Source organism: Melanotaenia boesemani, chromosome 3 (assembly GCF_017639745.1).
Source record: "Melanotaenia boesemani isolate fMelBoe1 chromosome 3, fMelBoe1.pri, whole genome shotgun sequence".
In the NCBI taxonomy this organism is placed as follows: domain Eukaryota; kingdom Metazoa; phylum Chordata; class Actinopteri; order Atheriniformes; family Melanotaeniidae; genus Melanotaenia; species Melanotaenia boesemani.
Genome location: NC_055684.1, coordinates 19080352 through 19102689, shown reverse-complemented (window position 1 = coordinate 19102689; position 22338 = coordinate 19080352). Strand labels below are relative to the sequence as shown.

Below are 22338 nucleotides of genomic sequence, written 5' to 3'. Positions count from 1 at the left end.
CTGCTGACCACAGAGAAATGTTTAGGTATTCCAAAGGCATCTATAGAGTCCTTTAACATCAAAGAAATCACCAGAATTACAGTCCACAACAGTAGATGTGTATTTCTGAATAAATCACGTTTTCTTTTTTATTCGTGTGCTTGGAAAAACCTTTCAGTTGGTAAAACCTAAAATGAACATAAAGAGAAAATAAGGAAGGTGTAAAGAACTTTACTATAAATATCTTTGATGCCCTGTGGCAAAAGGGGCAGGTTAGGAGACAAGAAGTAGAAGAGAGCAAAGAGAAGAGGACAAATTGAGATGGAGGACGAGAGAGAGGGAGAGGTTTGCATGAAACACAGGTTGTTCCCATTTTAAGATAAATTTAGGTCTTTATTTTGGTCTCTTGAGATGTGTCTGTCTATTGCTCTGTGTGTTTAGCTTTTGCACCTCCTGCATGTCATGACCCTTTCATAAAGGGCAGTATGAAAGCATGGAAACTTCATTTCTTTAATCAATATTTTTGTAATCTGGTGCATTAATACAGGGAAATAGCCTTTTTAATGTCTTTCTTTTCACAATAAAACCCAAAGAACTGTAAATAGTGAAATGATGTATTATATATCCAGTTTACTCCACATAAAAAAAGTGGGCTGGTCTTAAATATAAAACTCCCGGGCGGAAAATTGATTCCTCTCCAGGCCTGGTTAATTATGGTGATTATCCCAACTTAAAGGTAGAAGCTATTTAGGCTATCTATGGCTGTTACTGAAGAGATTGTTAGGTTCAAGAATATTTAGTTAGCTTTTGGAAGACCTATTGTAAATGTTATTATCTGGAAATGTCGTTGTTAAAGGTGGCAGAGGATAAAAAAAAAAGAGCGTACCAAAAATCACTAATTACTTTCAAGAGTAAGGATGGGTTTAAAAAAGATTAATCAGCCAGTAAAAAGTCCATAGAGTCAAAATAGTGTTTAAGTAGAAAAATTTTATTTGGTTAAATTAATTAGTATGTATATATGTGTATATATATATATATATATATATATATATATATATATATATATATATATATATATATATATATACACACACACACACACACACACACACACACACACACACACACACACACGGACAAAATTGTTGGTACCCTTCGGTTGTTGAAAGAAAAAGTCACAATGGTCACAGAAATAACTTGAATCTGACAAAAGAAATAATCAATAAAAATTCTATGAAATTTAACCAATGAAATTCAGACATTGCTTTTCAACCATGCTTCAACAGAATTATTTAAAAAAAACAAACTCATTAAACAGGCCTGGACAAAAATGATGGTAGCCCTAGAAAGACTGAAAATAATGTGACCAAAGGGACACGTTAATCCAAGGTGTGTCCACTATTTAGTATCACAGGTGTCTACAAGCTTGTAATCAGTTAAATAAATTAAATAATTCTGTTGAAGCATGGTTGAAAAGCAATGTCTGACTTTCATTGGTTAAATTTCATAGAATTTTTTACTTTTGTCTTATTCAAGTTATTGCTGTGACCATTGTGAGTTTTTCTTTCATTAACCGAAGGGTACCAACAATTTTGTCCACGTCTGTATATATATGGAACTAAAATTGTTTGATTCCTCTGGTGCTCTACAAGCACCTATCAGGTTTTTGTAGTAAGATGGCACCAAGGTCCTTTAGGATTCATTACAAAATGGGATTCACCCTTCTGAAAAATGTATGGCAGTTATAAACAGATATAGATCAGAAAAGCACTCATATCCTGGATCTCTTTTATCTTAGGAATCAACAGCAAAGTTATGTCTGTCAAACTTGAAAACAGAAACTACAACTGCTTTTACATGTCGATCAGCCACCCTCATAATGACTGTGCACACTTGTCGGGCTGGAAGACAGGACTGTAACTGAAAAGTGGTGACTTTCTTTTGCTAGGTGTTTAAGCCTTTAAAGTGTTGATTTTTGGCTGATTAATTACATTCAGAACCTGCAAACTAGGGAAAGAAAGAAAGAAAGAGGCAACATTTTTACTTTATTGTCCCATCACTTGTTTGCACCTTTAGTTCTTATTTGAAGCATGCTGTGAACTCGATGTTTACATTCTTCTTGGTTTTCCAGGTACCACACGGCTTCCTCGAGAGGGGGAGGTGCCTGGTGTGGACTACAACTTCATCAGTGTTGGTGACTTTAGGATTTTGGAGGAGAGTGGACTTCTACTGGAGAGTGGAACATATGATGGTAAGTACCTCAGAATAGTGAAATGTGTGTCACCTGTGTGCTAGGATACATTTTCCTATTGGATGTAAAGAGAAAGTGTGTTCATGGAGTTAGTTAAACCTTTTAAAAAGACAATCAACATGTCTGAACAAATAAAAAATGTGAAGAAGACTAATGATAAACTGTATTTATAATAATAAATTGCTTTTTTGTACAGCGTAATTTGAACTTCAGCTACAACAATTAAAAATGGAGCCAACCATCTGTTCATGTAGGAGTCAGTCGCTCAGTACACTCCAACTCTTTTGCCTATGTAACTTCAGTGGTTTCCTTACATCGGCAGCCTGTAGCCCCAATCACTTTCAAGTGCTGATTTTTCTAAAGGTAGCCCAACCCAAAATGTGATGACCACAGCAGAACACAATGAGCAGGAAGCATGAAAAGCAATAAAAGAATGATGAAGCATGGATTAAAAGCACATTCAATGGCTTTGCTTAATAAATCTTAATTATTTTTAGTCACTTAGTCGCTCTACCACAAAGCATTTTTTTCCAAATAGGATTTGGTGTCTGCCGCAGAAGTTAAAGGAAAAACTAAAAGTCCGGCAACAGCACAAATGCAAATGAGAGTTGCCTGTATTTCATAATGTTTCACATATTTTTGACACTGCCCCCGAGTGGCAGCAAAAAGCTAAATCTCAGATGTGTGCTTTATTCTTGTTCATTATTCAGATACCCATTAGCTGCCATTAAGGTGGTAGCTCCTTTTTCTGGGGTCTGCTTTCTACAAAGAGTTACAAAAGAGCATACATCTGAAACCAAAGGTGGACAAATGTAAACCTTAAATGAGAAGGGTAGCTAGCTTGGACAGATCACCTACAGTGCTGCGCCCATAATTTAAAAAAGTAAAAAGCAGAACAAGATTTTAAAAATTTTGCCCAGTGTTTACACATCCTTACATACAATTTTACTTCACATTCTTGTAGAAATGAGCATATTATATTGAGCATCTTTTGTGTTCCTGAATATTTCCTATTCTCTATGCCTGTGTTTATTTTTGTGACAGCCAAACATTCACAGATGATGACACGGTGCAAGAATAAACAATTCTTCCTCTGTTATTTTCAGTCTTTTTTTTCCTCCCACTCATGACACACACACAAATATACACAATTGTTTTCAACATCAACAGCATCACTGCTCAGCTTCTGAGATCCTGGCTATAGCCCCAGTTAAATGGTTAAAATGATGGAAATCTTGTGCTGGTGGAATTGTAACTGTTTAAGAAAAACATTTGATTTATGTGAAATATATAATTTGTTTCTTAGCTAAACTGTCTCCTAAAGGCAAAATGTAATTTTAAAAAAAGACTGTACTAGTAGTTTTAAATGTAGTAAAAGATTTCTGTAATGTGATGAGGGATGCCAAACTTTTACTGCCGGCATCAACAGAGATGCAAAGAAATGGATGAAACAAGCTCTGCCTACTGATTTTATATTGATTCTGTGAAATCTGTCTGGTTGTGACCAGCTATGAGACAAACTCCTCTGACTTACATGATACCAGAATTTTATCAAACTTTTTCTCCTATATTTCCATTTAAATAAATCACACACACACAGAAGTGTAAATTTAACACACATGCTTCCTCATGTTTGTACAGCATGTCCAGGAACGTCAGTTAACATTCACACAGTGTTCTGTGGATATGTAAGCAGCTGTAGCACCTGCTGGTGACCTTATGTAAATCAGTAAACCTCCTGGTCCTACCTTCACACATCAGGAGGACCCACTTGTACTCTTACTTTCAAGTCATGGTTTATTAATGGGATAAATGAACTGGCTCTTTTTCCTCCTTCTCTGCTTTCACAGACACAGCCAGTACAATATTGCACATTGCAAAATGTCCACTACATAAACTCTAGGAACATTACTCTCTTTTCTCTCCTAAACTGCATATAAATGTTGGTATAAAAGCACCTTTATGATGTGAAGTTGTCGGCAGCAACTGATATTTAATAAATAGACAAGAATAGTTGTGCTAAATCCAGTAAGGCGTTTACACAACCAGGGCTATCTTGTCTTGGACAAACAGCTAAGCATTAACCTTTTCTTACATCTTGTACTTCAATACAGCATAAGAAGTTGCCCTGCATTCAGAGGTCTTGGAAAGTCAGACGGTTGCAGTGTATTTGTGTCATGAAGGGATTGGAATGGAGGATTTCTCTCACATTGCACAATGATTATGGCAATAACATGATAATCTCCCCCCTCTCTTTAAGCTCATTCTTTTTTTCTTTTTACTTTTTTTTTTTTTTTTTACTGCAAATCCAAGCTGCTGTGAAATGGGAGAGGATTTTCCTAAATGTTTGAGGGGAAACCTCTGGTTATGTAAAATGGACTGACTCTGGACCATTCTCTTGTTCCATTGCTTATGTTGCATCTACCGAGATAGCAGCTGACTTCAAGCAGGATCCGTCTCCAGACAGGCACAAGTCTGCGTTGCAGTTGTAAAACGGATGCAACTGTCAAGGTGCCCGTGTTGAGTGCAGGCTTCAGTGGGCAACACGTATGGTCAGAAGGCTCTAAGCTGATCCAGGCTGGATATGGCATTACTTAAGAATCCACATCTTGCCCAGTTCAGTTCCAGGCCAGATTTGGAAGAACAAATCCATAGGCCCGTTGTGCCAAAAGACACTGGCTCAGATCTGTTATGTGGATGTGGGCCAGAACTTGTGAGAACTCAGGGCCGGAACAAGGTCAGATGATTTTTGCTATCTGGGTAGTGCTGCCTAGAACATGTAAAATTAGAAGATAAAGTTAAATCCTTTTTGGCGTGAGAAGAAACCTTATGGTGGATTTCTGCTTTTGTGTATTTGTAAAGTTTATTAGCATTTAAGGATAATGGGGTGTAAATTCTGAAATTAACTGTGATCAGGGCCTACTAGGGTGGCTTCTTCTCACAGTACTTAATAAGATGGTAATACCCCTCCTTACCAGAAAGAGCACAGGGCTGCACAGCCACAGAATAAATCCTATAGATGTGTTGCAATAGATCATCTAAGGAGGAAAATATCAGGCTGTGTCGCCTACGAGCTTTCCTTCGTCTGTGAGCTGAAGCCAGGTGAGATTTAAACATTTATAGAAAGGTAACTGTGGGCAAAGAGGGAGAAATGGAGAGCAAACCAAGTAAGAGCATATAATAGAAAGACTTGATATATAAGCATGCTGAGCTCCTCGGCTCCCTGTGGAAACCCCTGTTGCGATGCAAGCAGGACTGGCTTGACTGTGTGCAGATGTGTAGATTAGCGTCTGAAAAGTTGGAAGGTTTTGGTGTACTATCCCTGAGAGGAAACACTCCGATAGTGGCTGGCCCCCCTCCTCTTTACTTCCTCTTAAACCCAGTCAGCAGAATCACTGAATGACCGCTGTGGCAGGGAGCGTTGATCTCTCAGTGGCATGGCAAAGTTAAAGAGGAGCTGGAAATAATCGGATCGAGGAAAGGGATTTCCTCCATTTAGTTGTGCTTGAAGTGGAGCCCTTTTTTTTCCTTTGGAAAGACAGAAATAAACAAGGTCATTGGTCCTTGTGTATAGGTCACATGGTTTTTAATTCTTCATTGAAGTGCTCATGAATAACATCAGTTTATTAGTGTACTGTAAGTGAGCTTTGCTCAAGGTGCTGAGCTAATGGGATTCTTAGCTAATCATAATGGTCTCGCTAATAGCCCCAAATGACTTGCCTGAATGCTTATTATGTTAATGGATCCTGCATAATGGTTTTACTTCACTTTGAAAATATTTTAGTGGTGTCATTTTACTCATAATTTTCCACTCTCTTGGACTCCTTTATCAATGACTCTGTTATAAGTGATCCTGTTAATCCTTCATTTTCTTAAAAAAAAAAAAAAGGTTAATCAAAAATGGGACTTTATGTACCTATTCAGAATGAGAATGTTTCAGTGGGTCCAGGGCACTCTATGGTTGGTTGGATGCATGCTTAATGCTACATGTTGGGCCAGAGGGTCTCAGGTTGCCTGGCAAGCAGAAGCATAAGCCATCCGTGCCAGTAATTCACAGCATGTCTTTCTGGGTTTTTGGTCCTTCCTCAGTCTCAGTCTCTCTGAGGTCTAAGTTGAGCTGCTCTGTTCGAGCAGAACAGAGCCGCCAGACAAAAACCGAATAGCCCAGTGTAAAACTGGAGGAATAGCTGCCAGGAATATGAAATTCTTAGGGTTTTTCTTTCCCCCTCATCTTTCATCGGCTGCCAAGTAAATGCTAAATTCTGCCAAATCAATATCCACTTCACACCAGTTGTTTTGGAGTGTCTGTGGTGTTAATTAGTCAGATATTTTTTAGGGAAGGAAAACAACATAAGATTAAATTGGATTTAAATCTAATTGCAGCATTAGGTCATAGTTGGACGCCAGTGACATTGTGCAACTGTCTGCTTATCATCCTGCTAAGATGAAAGAGCTCATGACCTTGTGTAGCTTATACATAGTGTCTTTGACAACGGAAATCATTCATTACTAGTCGCTGATTCTCACCACCATGAAATTGCCTGCACACACTTTGAAAGAGGAGGCTGACTCTTCCCGGCTCATCAACCCTGTGACACTAGGATCACCAGTAACATTGGACAAGCTTCCTACCTCATCAGCTTATGAGGCTTCCCACCATTTAAAATGGAAAATGGTGTCACAAATCTTCCCTGACACACTGCTTTCACATACCTCTGTATCTGCGGCATGCATTTATCAGGGGCCAAGAGACATGTTTGTAAGTGATTAATCACAGAGGTACCTTCTGGCTGATGAATGTCAGCGTGTGACAAGAGACAGGAAGGGATTAGCCAACACATCCAATATCTCCCTGCTATCATTATGCAACCCCTGTTAATGAAGCCATCTTTGACAAATGCGGATGAGTGTCACTTTGTAAACACAGAATCGCACATCAACAGGGGAGGGGTAGGCTTTCATCCAGTGTCCCTTTCCTCCTCAACCTTGACGCTTTGAGAGAGATCAGCAATAGTTGCATTAACCCACTTTTCTGGGTATTGTTGCTGGAATGCCTGCAGAAATGAGGCTGGGTCTGAGATGGGCTCACTTATCAGAAAAGCTGTTGTGGTGTTGGTGTTACTGCTGTAAAGCTGCTGCAATGACTGTGATGTTTTCTTCAGAGCGCTGTGTTCTCTCTGCAGTTTATGCAGTTGTCAGCTTTCCTTCTTTATACCAAGCTATAAAAAGATCTAGAGTTGATAAATGTTGCTCTTACAAAACGGTATTTGTTATGTCTGCATGTTCATGCTTAAGTACATCAAAGATTCATAATACCATAGTCTCCTTCACAGCTGGGACCAAATGGAAATCAGATCAAGTTTATGGTGGCTAATTAAATTGCTGAAGATTTCTTTTTTTCCCCAGTTGTATTTCTCCGTATACTTTAATTAATCCAGTCATATATCATGGTTTAGCTGAGATTGCTTATTGTAAGAACCAAGTAAATGTTTGACCTTGCAAATGAATTGCCGTAAAAAATAATCTGATGATTTTGCATAAACACATCTGATCAAGCGGCATTTAGCAAACAAATAAACATAATAAATAGTTGGCATATGAATTAGTACGCACATTCTTTTTACTCCTCAAATGATGCAATTTTCTGCCCCTAAATTGAGTTCCACATATTGCTTACCAGCTGTATGTAGATGGATCACCCCATGAATAAATGAGAAAATAATTTAACAAAGTTTTGCACTCTTCTCTGCTTTCTTTCAGAGCACTCAGATCCTACCAAATATTTACTATCCATGACACTAGGCCTTTCTTAATCAGGAGGAAAACAAGATGAGAGATGGATAATTGCTGTATTGAGTGCTCGGTGTAATTAGTTGAAGAGATTTTAATGTTAATGTTTTAATGTTGCATGAGTCATGACAACCCTTTGGTGCAGTTGGGAAACCTGTAACATGTCAACCTTGCTGATTTGTAACACAGTAAATCAATTTATTAAGATGATGGAAGACATGATGAGATGGATGATTCATAATGTAACAAAACAAATTTAACTGCATTATTTTAGAGGTAAATCCAACTTGTTTTTATTCTGTTCTTCCTCCCTCTGCTCCTCTATCCTTTTCCTCTGTAAGGTAACTACTATGGGACCCCAAAGCCCCCAGCAGAACCCAATCTGGTGCAGCCTGACCTGGTGGATCAGGTGCTGTTTGATGAAGACTTCAGTGGTGAGGTCCCAAGGAAACGCACTACTTCAGTCAGTAAGATGGATAGGAAGGATAGCGCTCTACCCGAGGAAGAGGATGATGATGAAAGGCCCCCTCTGGTCAATGGATTGCCTGGTCAGTTAATTTCAAAACACAGGATGTAATATTGAATAACAGAGATTCTTCCATACTTTGCTTGTTCTCTGGTTGTGGAAATTCCAGGTACAGCCAATATCACTGTCTGCTTTTCCTGTAAGATAAAGATTTTCCTTTCTCAGATTTTATAAAGCATTTGAGGACATCTTAGTCTGTCACATAGAGTAGCGTGAAAAGATAGTCAGAAATCATTATCTGCATCAGACTGATCACCTTCATAAGCCTTCATTTCTCTTGCTTCAATTTTTTCAATATGCATTTATGAGTTATCTGAGTTGTTTTATTATGTGCCTGAAACGGATGATTTCTTACAAATAAAAATAGTTGCAAACTTTACTAAATTTTAAAAGTATGTTGTGCAAGCTGAGAAAACCCCTGGGTGTTGTTCCAGAGCTGCAAACAAACTAACCCAAAACATCTCAATGCACTGTCCCAAAATTTTTAGATGTTTCTCTGCTTTAACACATGGTCAGTCAGATAAGACAGTGGCCCTTGAGGACTGAAGTTGATAAGCCCTGACATAGCTCATACTCCATATCCTGGGGCAAAGCCAAGGGGTGTCCAAGGGGGGCCATGGCCACTAAAGCCTGGCCATCTCTGTAGTCACCTGAGAAAACCAATTATGAAGTCCTTTAGAAAACTATTTATCTACTTATAAATTTGGAGATGTATTAAAAAAACTAATATTTAATTTATTAATAAATAAATAAATAAAAATTTATCTTACAGGACTTTCCATGCAAATGCAATGTAGTACCAAAAGTTGTACAGAGTGTAAAAGCAATACACACTACTAATAATCAAAAGGAAGCGTGAAAAACACACACACTACCCCATCCCAGCTCCAACCCAATTCTATCCCAAAGCAAGAAAGGTTTGTGCTCTAAAATGAAGAAAAAACTAACAATAAAAACAATACAAAGCACTAAAGAACTGAGGAAATGTTTTCATGTATACGTTTCTCAAAGCTCATAGATTTGGGGAAGGAAACATGTAAATAAAATTTTTAATTCTGAAATCTTAAAATTTTATTAAACAACATATAAATAAGTAAAAGAAAATTTCCACTTACAAGTTACCTTAGAGCTAGAAGTAAACAGATGCATAGACTGTAAAATTATTAAATAAAATAAGTAGATAAACTGAATTAATTTAGAAAGCAAACCAAATTTTTTTAATTAAATGTAAACATAACTTAAATGAGCTTAGAAATTTGTAGTTATTATATGAACCGTAAAAATAATATTCTTGAGTTTTCCCCGCGATTCTAAAAGCATAACATTAAAAATTGCTCCTATCAATCAAAAAACTTGAGCATGGCAGAAATGGCAGCCTTTGTAGGCTAATTAAAAATAAATGTCACAAAAATTATTAAAAAAATACTAAAATCACGTAGCAAAACTATACCAAAACATTTAGTTTTGTTTCTCCATTGAATGGTATGGTCTAAACTTGGTCACCTCTGTGAAAGTTATCTGGCTTGGCCACTGCCCATATCTGTTAAACCAGCCTAGACTAAGATTTTTTTCCCCAGATGATTCCTGTTGTTAAAAAAAAAAAAAAAAAAAAAAATAGGAGCAAGCAATGCAAGCTATGCTGATAGACTAAGTCTGTGCAATCTCGTAAAAACATCTGGATTTGACTATGAATTTATATGAAAAATACTGTATGAAGGTTTGGGACATTATACATTGGAACTGGTCTAATTAGATATTGCATATGGCTTTGCTAATAATTCTCACATATTAACTTATAAAATTTGATTTTACACCGTCTACAATAGGTATGTTTACCTCCTACTTAAGTGGCCAAACCCAGGTTGTTACAACTGGTTCAGTAACATCAGAGCCACTTGAGTGTTCAATGGGAGTTCCTAAGGGCAGTATCTTGGGCCCCCTACTTTTCTTAATTTATATTAATGACCTTTCCCATGCCCTCAGTCATTCTAACTCATTGTTGTACACAGAGGACACTGTTATTTTGTATCTGGGCCAAATACTGACGTAATTAACCATAAACTCAATGAAGATCTGCAGTTGTTATATGGTTGGATGCAAAATAATTATTGAATAACAAAGTTTGCATGTATTTCCACTCTCCAAGGAGACAGTTAATCATAGCAAATCTTGTTTCCATTGCAAACCAAAAACGCGCCACTGTAGATACATACAAGTATCTGGGGATCACACTGGGTTTTCACCTCATACAGTGAGCATGTGCAAAACCTTATTAAAAAACTGAATCAAAAATTGTCTGTAGTAAAATCAGATCAAATTTTCCCTGTCGGACTCTAAGACATATTTTCATGCAATGATTACTGCATCATACCTGTTTGGACACTCACAACCAATGAAATCCTTGAGACAGTGCCAGTGGCTATAACAGAGCCTATAAGATCCACCAAAGGCTACCTGGCTGGACTCATCACTGTTTTGCTTTTTCTCTGTCAAATGCACTAACCTTTCAGAACATTGTATGTGTCATGGGACTAAATTGTAAATCCACCTGATCAATAGATGCCCATCTGCAGTGTTAGCTGCCTTAGTGCCTAAACTTAGCCCCAGATCTGATTGTTTAACCAGATCAGTAACAAATGGACTTCTGCAACTACCACTCATTTGGAACTGTTATGGACAATGATCTTTCTTTTATGTGCTGACCAAAGCCTGGAATAACATTCCATATCACATCAGGACTCATCACCAGGACTGTTTAAAACCACTCACAACTGCCATGGGGCGGTCAGTGACCATGTGATGTGGCCCCCAAAGCCTCCTCCAACCACTGCTTTTTTTCCTCTGTTAGATTGTGTGATAGGACTGTCTTTGAAGATGTCCTTTGTGTCTGTAATTCTCAGGAGCCTGCTGAAAATCAGTTTTTGCTCAGTCAGACCGATTGCTTTTAATTCTTTCCTGCATAAAATAAACAAATAAAAAAATCAATAAATATACTTGCACAAAGACTACAGAGAATGTAATTTGACCCTGGCCTGAGTCAGGTCCTGAAGTAGCTCTTAAGTTTTAGTGACTGAGAAGCTTTAATCGTTCAGCACAAATGCAGCATTTCTGCACCATTTTGGTTTGGATTAGAGCTTGAAAGAATGTGACTAATTATTCAGCAGTCATTTCATGGTTTTAGATTCTTGAATCTGAGGATTTGTTTATCTTCATTTAATAAGATCTGGGACTTAAAGATCTGGGTTAAAGAATTTTAAATTTGAGTTACTTATTGTAGAGACAGACTTAATCTTTCCCAATAAAACGGCCAAACTCCCATGACATCTCCAGAACTAACATCCCCTAAACTCATGGTGATGCATATTTAAATCAACAGTAGCAACACCCAGTAAAACTTCAAACCCTGTACATTAAGGAAGATTAGCCAAAGCCTAGGAAAAGTTAGCCAAAACTTGGCTAAGCTAAAGAAGATAGTATTTTGTATTGTATGTCAAACTATTCATCAATCAAACGAGTATTACCTTTATAGAGTAAACTCTATAAATTGATCCTCACAGAAAATACAGAAGAATTGAGTTAGTTTCTTGCCACACAATCAATGTCTGCACAAGCACCCTTTCCTGGCTGGCAGGACTAGGTATGCTGAATGAATCATGATGCTTTTTCAGTTTTACCTTTGACAAAGTAGGGGCTGTGTACATAGAATAGATTTATTTTACACCTATCACACAGTAAAGGGAGTTAATAGATTATGAGAAGGTATTTGCTGAATTTGACAAGTGTATACGATTAAAATGACTGACTTTAACCTTTAAGCTATTTAAAATGTAATGGCCTCACATGAAAATGCTGTTACTGTTACCATCCAGTATACTGTATCATAGGTCACCTTGACAGTCTCATGTATTAGATCAATCAGGACAACTCCTCATTGCTCTAAGGAGCAAAGCTGCCCTTAATACTCGCAGGGAGAACAGCCCCCTCAAACATAAAATAGGGTTATAAGCTGGTGATCATACCTGGATTTTTTTTTTCCAAAGAAGACCATGGGTTAACATTGAGGCAAGTCCAAGTTGAAAATAAATTTTAACGAATGAAACATTGTTTTGACAGTCACGGCTCTAACACTGCTTGCTCAGCTGCACAAAGGATTCACAGAAATCCAATGTCTGTTTACCCAACCACTCTGTCATATTGAAGTCAAACACAAAATGATCCAGGAGTTCTTTTTATGGAACGAAACCAGTCACAAATGACTGCTCTGCTCCAGCCCACAGCTGTGGCAGAGCAGTCTCAGACCAGCCATAGATGGAGAGAGTTATTGTCAAACAGAAAAAAAGGTTAACGGAAAATGTGAGCTATAAGTATCTGAACTCATATTGCAGCTTACCCCATTTTTTCTTAGACTCCCCTTATCAACAGTGGTCCTATTATCTAGTGGGGACCTTACCTTGCATGCTGATAAACTCTTCTCCAGGTTCTTTTCCAAGTTTCTTTTTGTTACACGCCTATATAATTGCTTGGGGTTAACTGTGTTTTGTTTGGATGCCAATGCATGGCAGTCTTTTAACTGAGTTTCTTTCCATGATTTTTGTATGCTGCATGATAGGTGTTTCCTAGTGTGCAAATATTTTCCTAGTGCACGTATCTCATGCTGCCACCTGTTCAATGGTCTCTCGTCAAGGACACGTTAAGGAGACAAAAGAAAGAGTTTTAGAAAATGCAGATAACCAACTTGCTGTTGGTGTTAAAGGGAAATGTGGTTGGATATTTTTTTATTATTATTATTTGTTTATAAACATTTTCTGTGTGTATTTTGTGTTGTGCGTAAAATCTTTTGACATTATCCATTATCCATTGTTAGGATGCTAGCTCCACATAAAAAGAAAGGGATGAAAAGCACTTGTTTTCATCCTTTTATAACCATCTTCTGAGGGAAAGCATGGAGTGCTAAGTGAATTAGGAGAGCCTTTGTTGTATGATTCATGTTCATTATAGAGCAGTTTCTCATTAAAGCAAAGCATCCTCAAATGTAGTCTACTATAAATTCAACAGTAAAATATTATCCAGAAATGGCCTCCAGGCTCAAATGACCCTTTTGGTGTAAATCCCAACCTCTACAGTTGCAAACCAATAGGGAATATACACATACTATATACATAAGGCAAAAGCAAGAGCACAGCATGCTCAGAGAAATGCAAAACAACCCTTTAGCAAACTTGCGCACACACATCATCACTTCCATGCAAATCCTATGAGCCACACTCCACTTCCTCTTCTCTCCTGCAGCAGCCAGGATAAGCGGAGGGCTTAGGTGTTTCTGTGGGCTAACCTTTAACTGTCTGTACTCTATTTTTTTTTTCTTTAATTTCCCTTGTAACCTGTCCATCCACTAACTCTCTTTAGAGCACAAAGACTGGAGGAAAGCAGTTCCCAGTTACACTCAGTCCAGCAGCACCATGGACTTCCGTACATGGAGCTCTCTTCCCCGCGATGACAGCCTGGAGCCATTGCCTCTCAACTGGGAGATGGCTTATACTGAAACTGGCATGGTCTACTTCATAGAGTAAGTGAGACAAGACTCCTGTGGCCATTTCCTGTTCTAACAGTTGAGTCAACCAACTGATGAGTGTAAGAAGAGTCATTACAAAATAAATATGTTAACATTGTGGGTTAGTGTCTTGTCCAATATGAAGAGCTGCTCTTTTGCTTGTGCTGCTGTAAAATTAGTTTGTAATTGTGCTTAAACTTTTTTCAAACAAGCAAAAATGACATATTTGACTCGACCAAGCAATTAAATGAAAATATTAGCTGATAAATATGTAACAAAGATAGTATTAATTAACTTTTCTACAAAATCAATAATATTTTGCATTTTAAATCAGAATTACTTAACACATTTTGTTCTTTCACGTTGATGCTGTGTGTGCGTGTGAGTGTGTGTGCACACATGTGTGCGTGTGTGTGTGTTTTACAAGGCAGATCATGTAAAACAGCCATAAAAGGCAATAGGTTGTGGCTGGGGATTTGTAGTTTGAATCTACAGAGCACTGCTTGTGTCTTATAAAGTCAGGGTCATACAGCCACACAGAACACTAGAGGAACCAATCATCCAAAAACCGGGTGAGGCTGTCCAGCTACTTTCATCAGCTTGTTTTCAATGCTGACCGACTGACTGGGTGCTATAGCTGCTGCTCGTCAATGAAGATGTGGGCGGAGCCAGTTTGCATTATTATACTTCTTCATTAGTAGAATGAGGAAAAGGGTGTAGAGTCATTCCCAACTCATTTTAAGGCAATTTGTTTATATAGCAAACATTTCTAAATGTACAGTTTTGAGATACATGGATGGCCTTTTAGGGGATTCTGGATTTAAGACCAAAAGTCTTGAAGGCTTGGAAATGTATTTGTTAGAAAGATGAAGTTAATGGTCAGCTGCCAGTAGTATAATAACACAGCAAATATGTATCAATTTACACCTGAAGAGAATCCTTAGATCACTCTTTTCTTGTCTTAATGAAACAATGTATTAGTGATCTTAAAGTCTGGAATAACAAAAAACCAGTAACTGTTTGGGGAGAAAAAGGCAGTAAAACAGGTAAATACAGGCTCTACTTGATAATGATGTGAAAGGAAAAGTCAGTTGACAACTTGAATCAGTAACGTGTTAATTAAGTTTTCACATCACCATATCAGAGTTGTTAGATATGATCATTGGTGTCAAATAATGGGTTTATGGTCTTTAAGTCACTTCAGAGATCATCACAAACAGAAAAGTTTAATATGTTCAATTAAAAAAGGAAAAATGAAAATAGACTTCAGTGAAAATCACATTTGTTTTTGTGCCTCTCACTGATTATAAATTATGAGGCTCTCAAGCTTCAATAACTACGTTCAGTTTATCAAGTGATATATATATATATATATATATATATATATATATATATATATGCATGGACATGTTTCTTTGCACAAGCCTGTTTGTTTCATTCACATTTGCCTCTAAGCTGCTTATCTCACAAGATATCAGAAGACCATTGGGATTTTCTTGCTGATTACACACTCCAGTTATTCAACACATTTGAGGATAAACGAGTCATGTTGCACATTCATCAGGTTTTGTTTTCCCCTCTGAAAAGGCCACCTAACCATAAACACAGTGACAGGAGAACAGAAAGCAATGGATCATACCTTTGTTGATAAATTCAATAACCCTTGTGCAGCATAGCATAATATTCATGGGAATGCAGTTGCTGTTTATCTGCTGCGCTACATCCTTTTGTTTGCTACTTGTGCTTCACGCTGTTTCCTTGCTGGCACTGGTCTTTATTGTTGATACTTACTGGCTGCTGCTATGTGCTCTGCAGTCACAATACCAAGACAACCACGTGGTTGGACCCCCGCTTGGCGAAGAAGGCAAAGCCCCCAGAGAAGTGCGAGGATGGTGGTACGTGCAGTTGATTTCTCTGCTGCTCTTGTCAACTCAGGCATGAACTAATTCCATTAACCACTGCACATGCATTTACACATAGGTATACTTCTATATGCCCTACGTTACACAGTCCATCATTTTGCACTTATTCACATAATTATTATGTAACCAATTTGTCATTAAAATGACACATCACCTAAAAGTAACCCTAAGCATCTCAGTGTCATGGCCTAATTTTTGTAGAAACCTGGATCTAGGGTCTACTTAAAGGAACTCCAGAAGTGCCTTTGTATCCCCAGGATGATAATGTGGACTTAAGTGCTGACAGAAGGATAGAGTGGCCATGGCTGAAAGAGCGGGACCCTTCCAGCCTGGTTTTAATGGAATTTTACAACAGAAAGCTAGTTGGTGTGTCGCATTTGAAAAGCAACTCCAAAGCTCTCTCTTGTGTTAAGAGCTCTTTTTTCTCTCTTTTTTCTCTTGATATGCTCATCAGGGCATGATGTACATCAGCCATTCCAGACGGCCTGCTTATTGAGAAGCACAGGAATGTGCTCTCAGTTATTCTAATTATTTTCATGCCTACTTTCATATGCTAAACAACCAAGTCAAGAGAATAAAAACAGACTGTTAAGTACTGTTGTGTCTCATCACTGTGTTTAACAGTTTGCAATTTGCAGATGTCTCCAAAATATTATGCCTGTTTATCTGCTTTGTATTCCCATTCTGTTATTTGCATCTCTTCACAACAAAATGGTACATTATTTTCTTTTGACAGAGCTGCCCTACGGCTGGGAGAAAATTGAAGACCCACAGTATGGCACATACTACGTTGAGTAAGTTTAATGATTATGTATATCAAATTTCTAACTTTTTGGTCTCTATCTTAAACATTTCTAATTGTTTTATCTTCCTTGTTTATCCCAGATATGCACTGAATGTTAGAAAACATGTGAATATCACGCTGTTATATTCACACTGAACTGGCATAAATCAGTTCCGTCCAAAACTTGTATCAATGGATTTAGTAAGCTCATTTCGTTTAGTTCATGTGGGGAGGCTTCAAGTTATGCAACATGCAGAGAAGAAGCATTTAGGATTCTCCTATTGTTTATCAGTGGGTGGCAAAATGAAACTCTGTGCTGCGACTTGCTTATGAACACAACATTGATTGTGCTCTAACAGTGTTCTTTGTCAATAGGCTTGAGCACACACTTTTGTGTATGTCATTTAATTTTGTTTGTATATTTGTATATATGCAATATGATTTTGTGCTTACCACCTTAGTAAGAATTAAATGAAAACAGCCATTAGCTTCAGCAGCCATTGGACCAGCACCAGAGAAGTAGGACGATGACATAGACACAGCAGGGTGGGGGCTGAAAGGAGAGCTGGCAATCTGTTGTGATGAAACGAAAATGGAAGGTGTTGTGTTATTGCTCAGGCTGCAGCTGAAAACCCCCTAGACAGAGGTGACATGAGAGGGAAACGTGGACTGTTTGGACAAGGAGAGTCAATAGCACATAGATGGAGCTTGTAGCTGCCAGTGTTTAGTTTGAAATGAGCTTACTGTGAAACAATGGCCCTAGCTTTATGCCAGGGGGACAACAAGCTGTTTACCTTGTTGCAGAGGAACAGGATGTCTCTGGCAGACAAGTCTTCATTTCCAACTATATTAAGTGGCTTTAAGCCACAACTGCTTCCCAAAATAAAGAAAAGTCAAACCAGTCTTTAATGTGTGCTGCATTTGAGTTTGTTTATGCTGGCACTGCTATATCACCCTTCTATAAGAAAATCATGGTTCCTTAAAAGGGTTGCAACATGCATAATTTACAGAAGAGAAAATGACGCAAAGAGATTAATAAGTAAGAGCTGATGTGTGCGTGTTTGGGTTCCAAGTCTCTGCTCTTAAATCTTAACCTGTTTGTTTCAGCCACATCAACCAGAAAACTCAGTTTGAGAACCCCGTCCTGGAGGCTAAGAAGAAGCTGAACCAGCAGGCTGCTGCGATCCAGCAAGCTGTAGCAGCTCCTTCTCAAGGTATCACAACAGCACTGGACATGCTTCTCTCTTCAACTGACCAAATGCATTACTGGATGCAAGAGCTTTACTTTGTGATGAAAATTAGCAAAGACATAAAGACTCAAATGAAGAAAGATGTTTAAAATAGTCCCGCACATATGTGATTTCAGTTATTATAGTGGGTGGATCTGTCAAAGAACAGTGCAGGAAACAGCAAAAGATGCACAAGGTCCACAAATCACAATTGACTTAAAACTCCCATCAGTGTCAGCAAGAAAGGCAATACTGACCCTCTCATTTAATTTGTCTGAGTTTGTTTTTAGTATTGTGTGTTGAGCTATGCATGTGACATTTTTTGAACAGTAAATTTTCTAAATCTAGGTTCATATCACATCAACAGCTGCGACAACACATCAGTCCAACCATCTTAATCTCACATATGCCAGAATGCACAGGTTCTATCACTGGACTGACAGAAACACACTGCCTGAAATAAGCTGCTGCCCTATAATATGACAAGAAGCAGCTAATTATTTAACACAGAAATTTAAAACAACCTGTTTTATTCGTTTCAATAATTGCATACTTTTTGAAAAGAAGGGAGACCTAACTCAAGGCAGAGTAACGTTCAGCCAGTCATATATATACTGTATACTGTAGAATAGCTTGGAGTGTAACTGCAAAAATGCCTTGTAGTAAAGGTCTCATCTTCCAGACATAAGCATAAATGAGCTTAAAAACTAAAAAATGTGGCACCCCGTGCAGTAAGTGAATCTTATTTAATAAAAAAAAAAAAAAAAAAAGTGGGGTTGTAAACTGTAACTATAGCAAATGAAGTTTTTAAATGAGATTTAACTAAATAATTAATTTCAAGCAATAATAGTTAAGTGTAGATCATAAAAAAAACAAGCCTATAGAAACCCATAATTCAAAGTGTCAGATTCTTCCATTTAAACAAGACATAACGTTATTACACTTGGTTTGAACAACTGCTTTTTGCTATGCACTGCCTCAGCAGTCTGTGAAGAAAGACTGTATGCAAGAAAGACATAGTTTAGGCATTTACTTCCATTATTTTCATTGCATTGGAATGTCACTATACTGCAACCTGAGCTCATCTGGAAAGTCTTTCACTGACTATTATATTTAATTTCCTGTAGTTTATTCTTTACCATTGCTGAAATAGCATGCAAACATTAATCTAAAACACACCCAAGGGAAATATACTTAATGCAACACCAGATGAACTACGCTACAGAATAAGATCTAAATAACAACCACGGGTGGAACTTCCAGTTTGTCATAACTGCATAAGATTGTGATAAAGGACATAAATAAATAGATAATGCACTTGTGATAAATTGAATGTTGCATTATTACCATGAATGATAGTGACCTTTAAAAACATATCACCCTTTCTCATGGGTTTTGACAACCCCCTGAGGTTTAAGAAACTTGCAAATACATGTATAACTTTAATTATTTCAGCAAGCTTACTGACGGACTCTGTCATTGTTTGGTTGGTTAAAATAAGAAGAAATTCCTGTTAGACTCAAGTCATCTAAAATGATGCTTCTTGTTCTCCCACTCTCTTTGAACTATGTCTCTTTATGGTGTGCTTTCATTAATTAACAACGTACTTGTTTTACTTTATTATTCTATTCAGCATTGAAGAGAAACATATTTCCGTCTTCAGTGTGGCCATTTTCATTGAGCATATTGTAATTGTGTTAATCATTCTAGACATAAGCATCAGCTAATTTCCTACAATGTGATAGTGATTTAATTACTTTGGCTTATGGTCTGTGCAGAGGGCAAACCTTTCACCTCTGCCATACTGCTTTGATAAATATCTCTTGTGGGAATAGAAAGCAGGGAACGTCATCATTTCATGCTAGGTCAGCTGAATGTGTCAGCCTTAAGGAGGCCTCAAACAATAATGGATCGTCACAGTGAGTCTTGTCTTCCCTAGTTTGTTCATGAAATACAAATTTTTGTCAGCTTTCCAGTTACGGTCTGTTCTTTAAGTTGACAAGCCATTTTTCTTCTGCAATAAACATCATGAATAAAGTATGTTTTCATTACAATGGATGTATTATAGATGTAGTGTTGCAGCGGTGGAGATAGACAAGCTCCCAGCACTGGCAGGGATTTAGGGGAGTGAAAGAAGGAATAAAGGGGAGGAGGCTGGCTTTTAACGGAGCGAGTGTCAACAGCTGGTGGAACAGCACGTTAGAGAGGCCATGCATAATCAAACATCTCTCTACTCAGGTGTGTGGGGACTGAGAAAACTGTCATTTCACCACTGATTACTGATTACACAACCTACTGAGCTGTCAGATGGTTGCTGTGATGAGACCAAAGTATCATAGTCAGTGGCGACTCCTCAGGCTGCTAGAGGACTTTTTCTGTTTTCTATTAAATTACTTTCCTAGGCAGTTTTGTATAATATAAATCATTATTACACAGAAATAAGACCAGCGGTATTCATATCAATTACTAACCACAGATATGGACATTTGTATCTCAAAATGTCTTTTTGGTAAATATTTCATATCTTAGTGGTGAGTTTCTTAGTCTAATTGGTGGGTTTTCTGTAAAGAGCAATCCCTTATTTTTCCTTCTAATTAAAAATAATAAATAAATACATTTTGACAAACGTCTACACACTGCTAGTCTTGGAAATGACAGTTCCAGTAACAAAAGAACAGGCTCACTGATGCATCTTTAATAATGACTGTTCTTAGACATGTGCTGTAGTGTTCAGGAAGTATATTTATTGCAGAAAAAAAATCACCATTGAAAATTAATGTGAAAAATGTAGGGATGTTTTTTTTGTTTTGTTTTGTTTTTTTGTTTTGTTTTGTTTTGTTTTTCCAGTCCAATACAGATCCCAACACCTGGGTTTAGATATCTGCCGATACTGAGTACCGATCTGATACCTGTGTTATTTTATTAAAAGACCTATTAAAACTTATCATTCAAGTAAATTATATTTACTACAGACTTTGATGTGTAATATTTTACTATCATTCAATGGACCTAGCATAGGTTAAACTATAAAACATCAATTAACACAGGAAAACAATGATTGCCACCAAACTATTTTAATCACTGAGTAGATTAACTCAAATCAAAGAATTTCTATTAAAAAATCTTGGAATCTAAGTTTACAGATGGAAAAATGAAGCATATCAAGAAAAGAACACTGTCCCTACTGTGAAACAAGGAGGAGGCTCTGTTTTGTTCTAGAGCTGCTTTGCTGCATCTGGCACAGGGTGTCTTGAATCTGTGCAGATACACTGAAATCTCAAGACTATCAAGGTATTCTAGAGAGAATTGTGCTGGCCAGTGTCAGAAAGCTTGGTCTTAGTCGCAGGTTATGGGTCTTGCAAAAGGACAATGACCCACAACACAGCTAAAAACACCTAAGAATGGCTAAGAGGAAAACATTGGACTATTCTAAAGGGGCCTTCTATGAGCCCTGACCTAAATCCTATTGGAAGGAGCTGAAACATGCCGTCTGGAAAAGGCTCCCTTCAAACCTGAGACAACTGGAGCAGTTTGCTTATGAGGAGTCGGCCAAAATACCTGCTGAGAGGTGCAGAAGTCTCATTGACAGTTACAGGTATCGTTGGATTGCAGTGATTGCCTCAAAGGTTTTGTAACAAAATATTAAGTTAAAGTTACCATCATTTTTGTCCAGACCTGTTTCATGAGTTTTTTTTTTTTTTTAATAATTCTGTTGCATGGATGAAAAGCAATGTCTGACTTTCACTGGTTAAATATCATAGAATTTTTATTTATTATTACTTTTGTCAGATTCGAGCTATTTCTGTGACCATTGTGAGTTTTTCTTTCATTAACCGAAGGGTACCAACAATTTCTATAGTTGTAGTTAACATTGCCATGAATATTTTTTTTCAGAATTTTTTTCAGTAATGGCAAACTTCAGTTTTTATTTTTATTTATTTATTTTTATTTATTTATTGAATTGTTCAGTCTGATTTCCAGTACAGTGTTATGACAGCTGAACAGGGTGTTTTTGTATGTTTTGAATGCCCACTGTTTTGTACTTTTCATGTTAGTAAAATGCTGGATTTACAGCTTTAGTCATTATAAATTCTGCTGTTCGTGGTGCACCCTTAGAAACAGACATTGTTATCCCTTTATTGATGCAGTAAGGAATACATTTTTTTCCTTTTGGTGGTCTGCAGTGCACTTGAGTTACACATTTTTAAAAAGTGATTCACCCACAAGTTCATGCCTTCCTCTGCCACACTCATTTTATCCCTTTATCTTTTCCTCATTCACCTTCCTTTAAACAGCTTGTTTCCTC

At 37.5% G+C, this 22338-nt stretch overlaps 1 protein-coding gene across 3 annotated transcripts in view; it reads left to right on the top strand.

Annotated features, from left to right (window-relative positions):
- LOC121636218 (membrane-associated guanylate kinase, WW and PDZ domain-containing protein 3) overlaps window positions 1-22338 on the top strand; it is a 148124-nt gene that overhangs the window by 107007 nt on the left and 18779 nt on the right. For all 3 annotated transcript variants that reach the window (XM_041979517.1, XM_041979516.1, XM_041979518.1), the window contains exons 3-8: window positions 2111-2230; window positions 8362-8568; window positions 13953-14112; window positions 15913-15992; window positions 16756-16813; window positions 17911-18017. In XM_041979517.1, the coding sequence (XP_041835451.1) occupies window positions 2111-2230; window positions 8362-8568; window positions 13953-14112; window positions 15913-15992; window positions 16756-16813; window positions 17911-18017 (732 nt within the window). The remainder of the gene's footprint in view (window positions 1-2110; window positions 2231-8361; window positions 8569-13952; window positions 14113-15912; window positions 15993-16755; window positions 16814-17910; window positions 18018-22338) is intronic.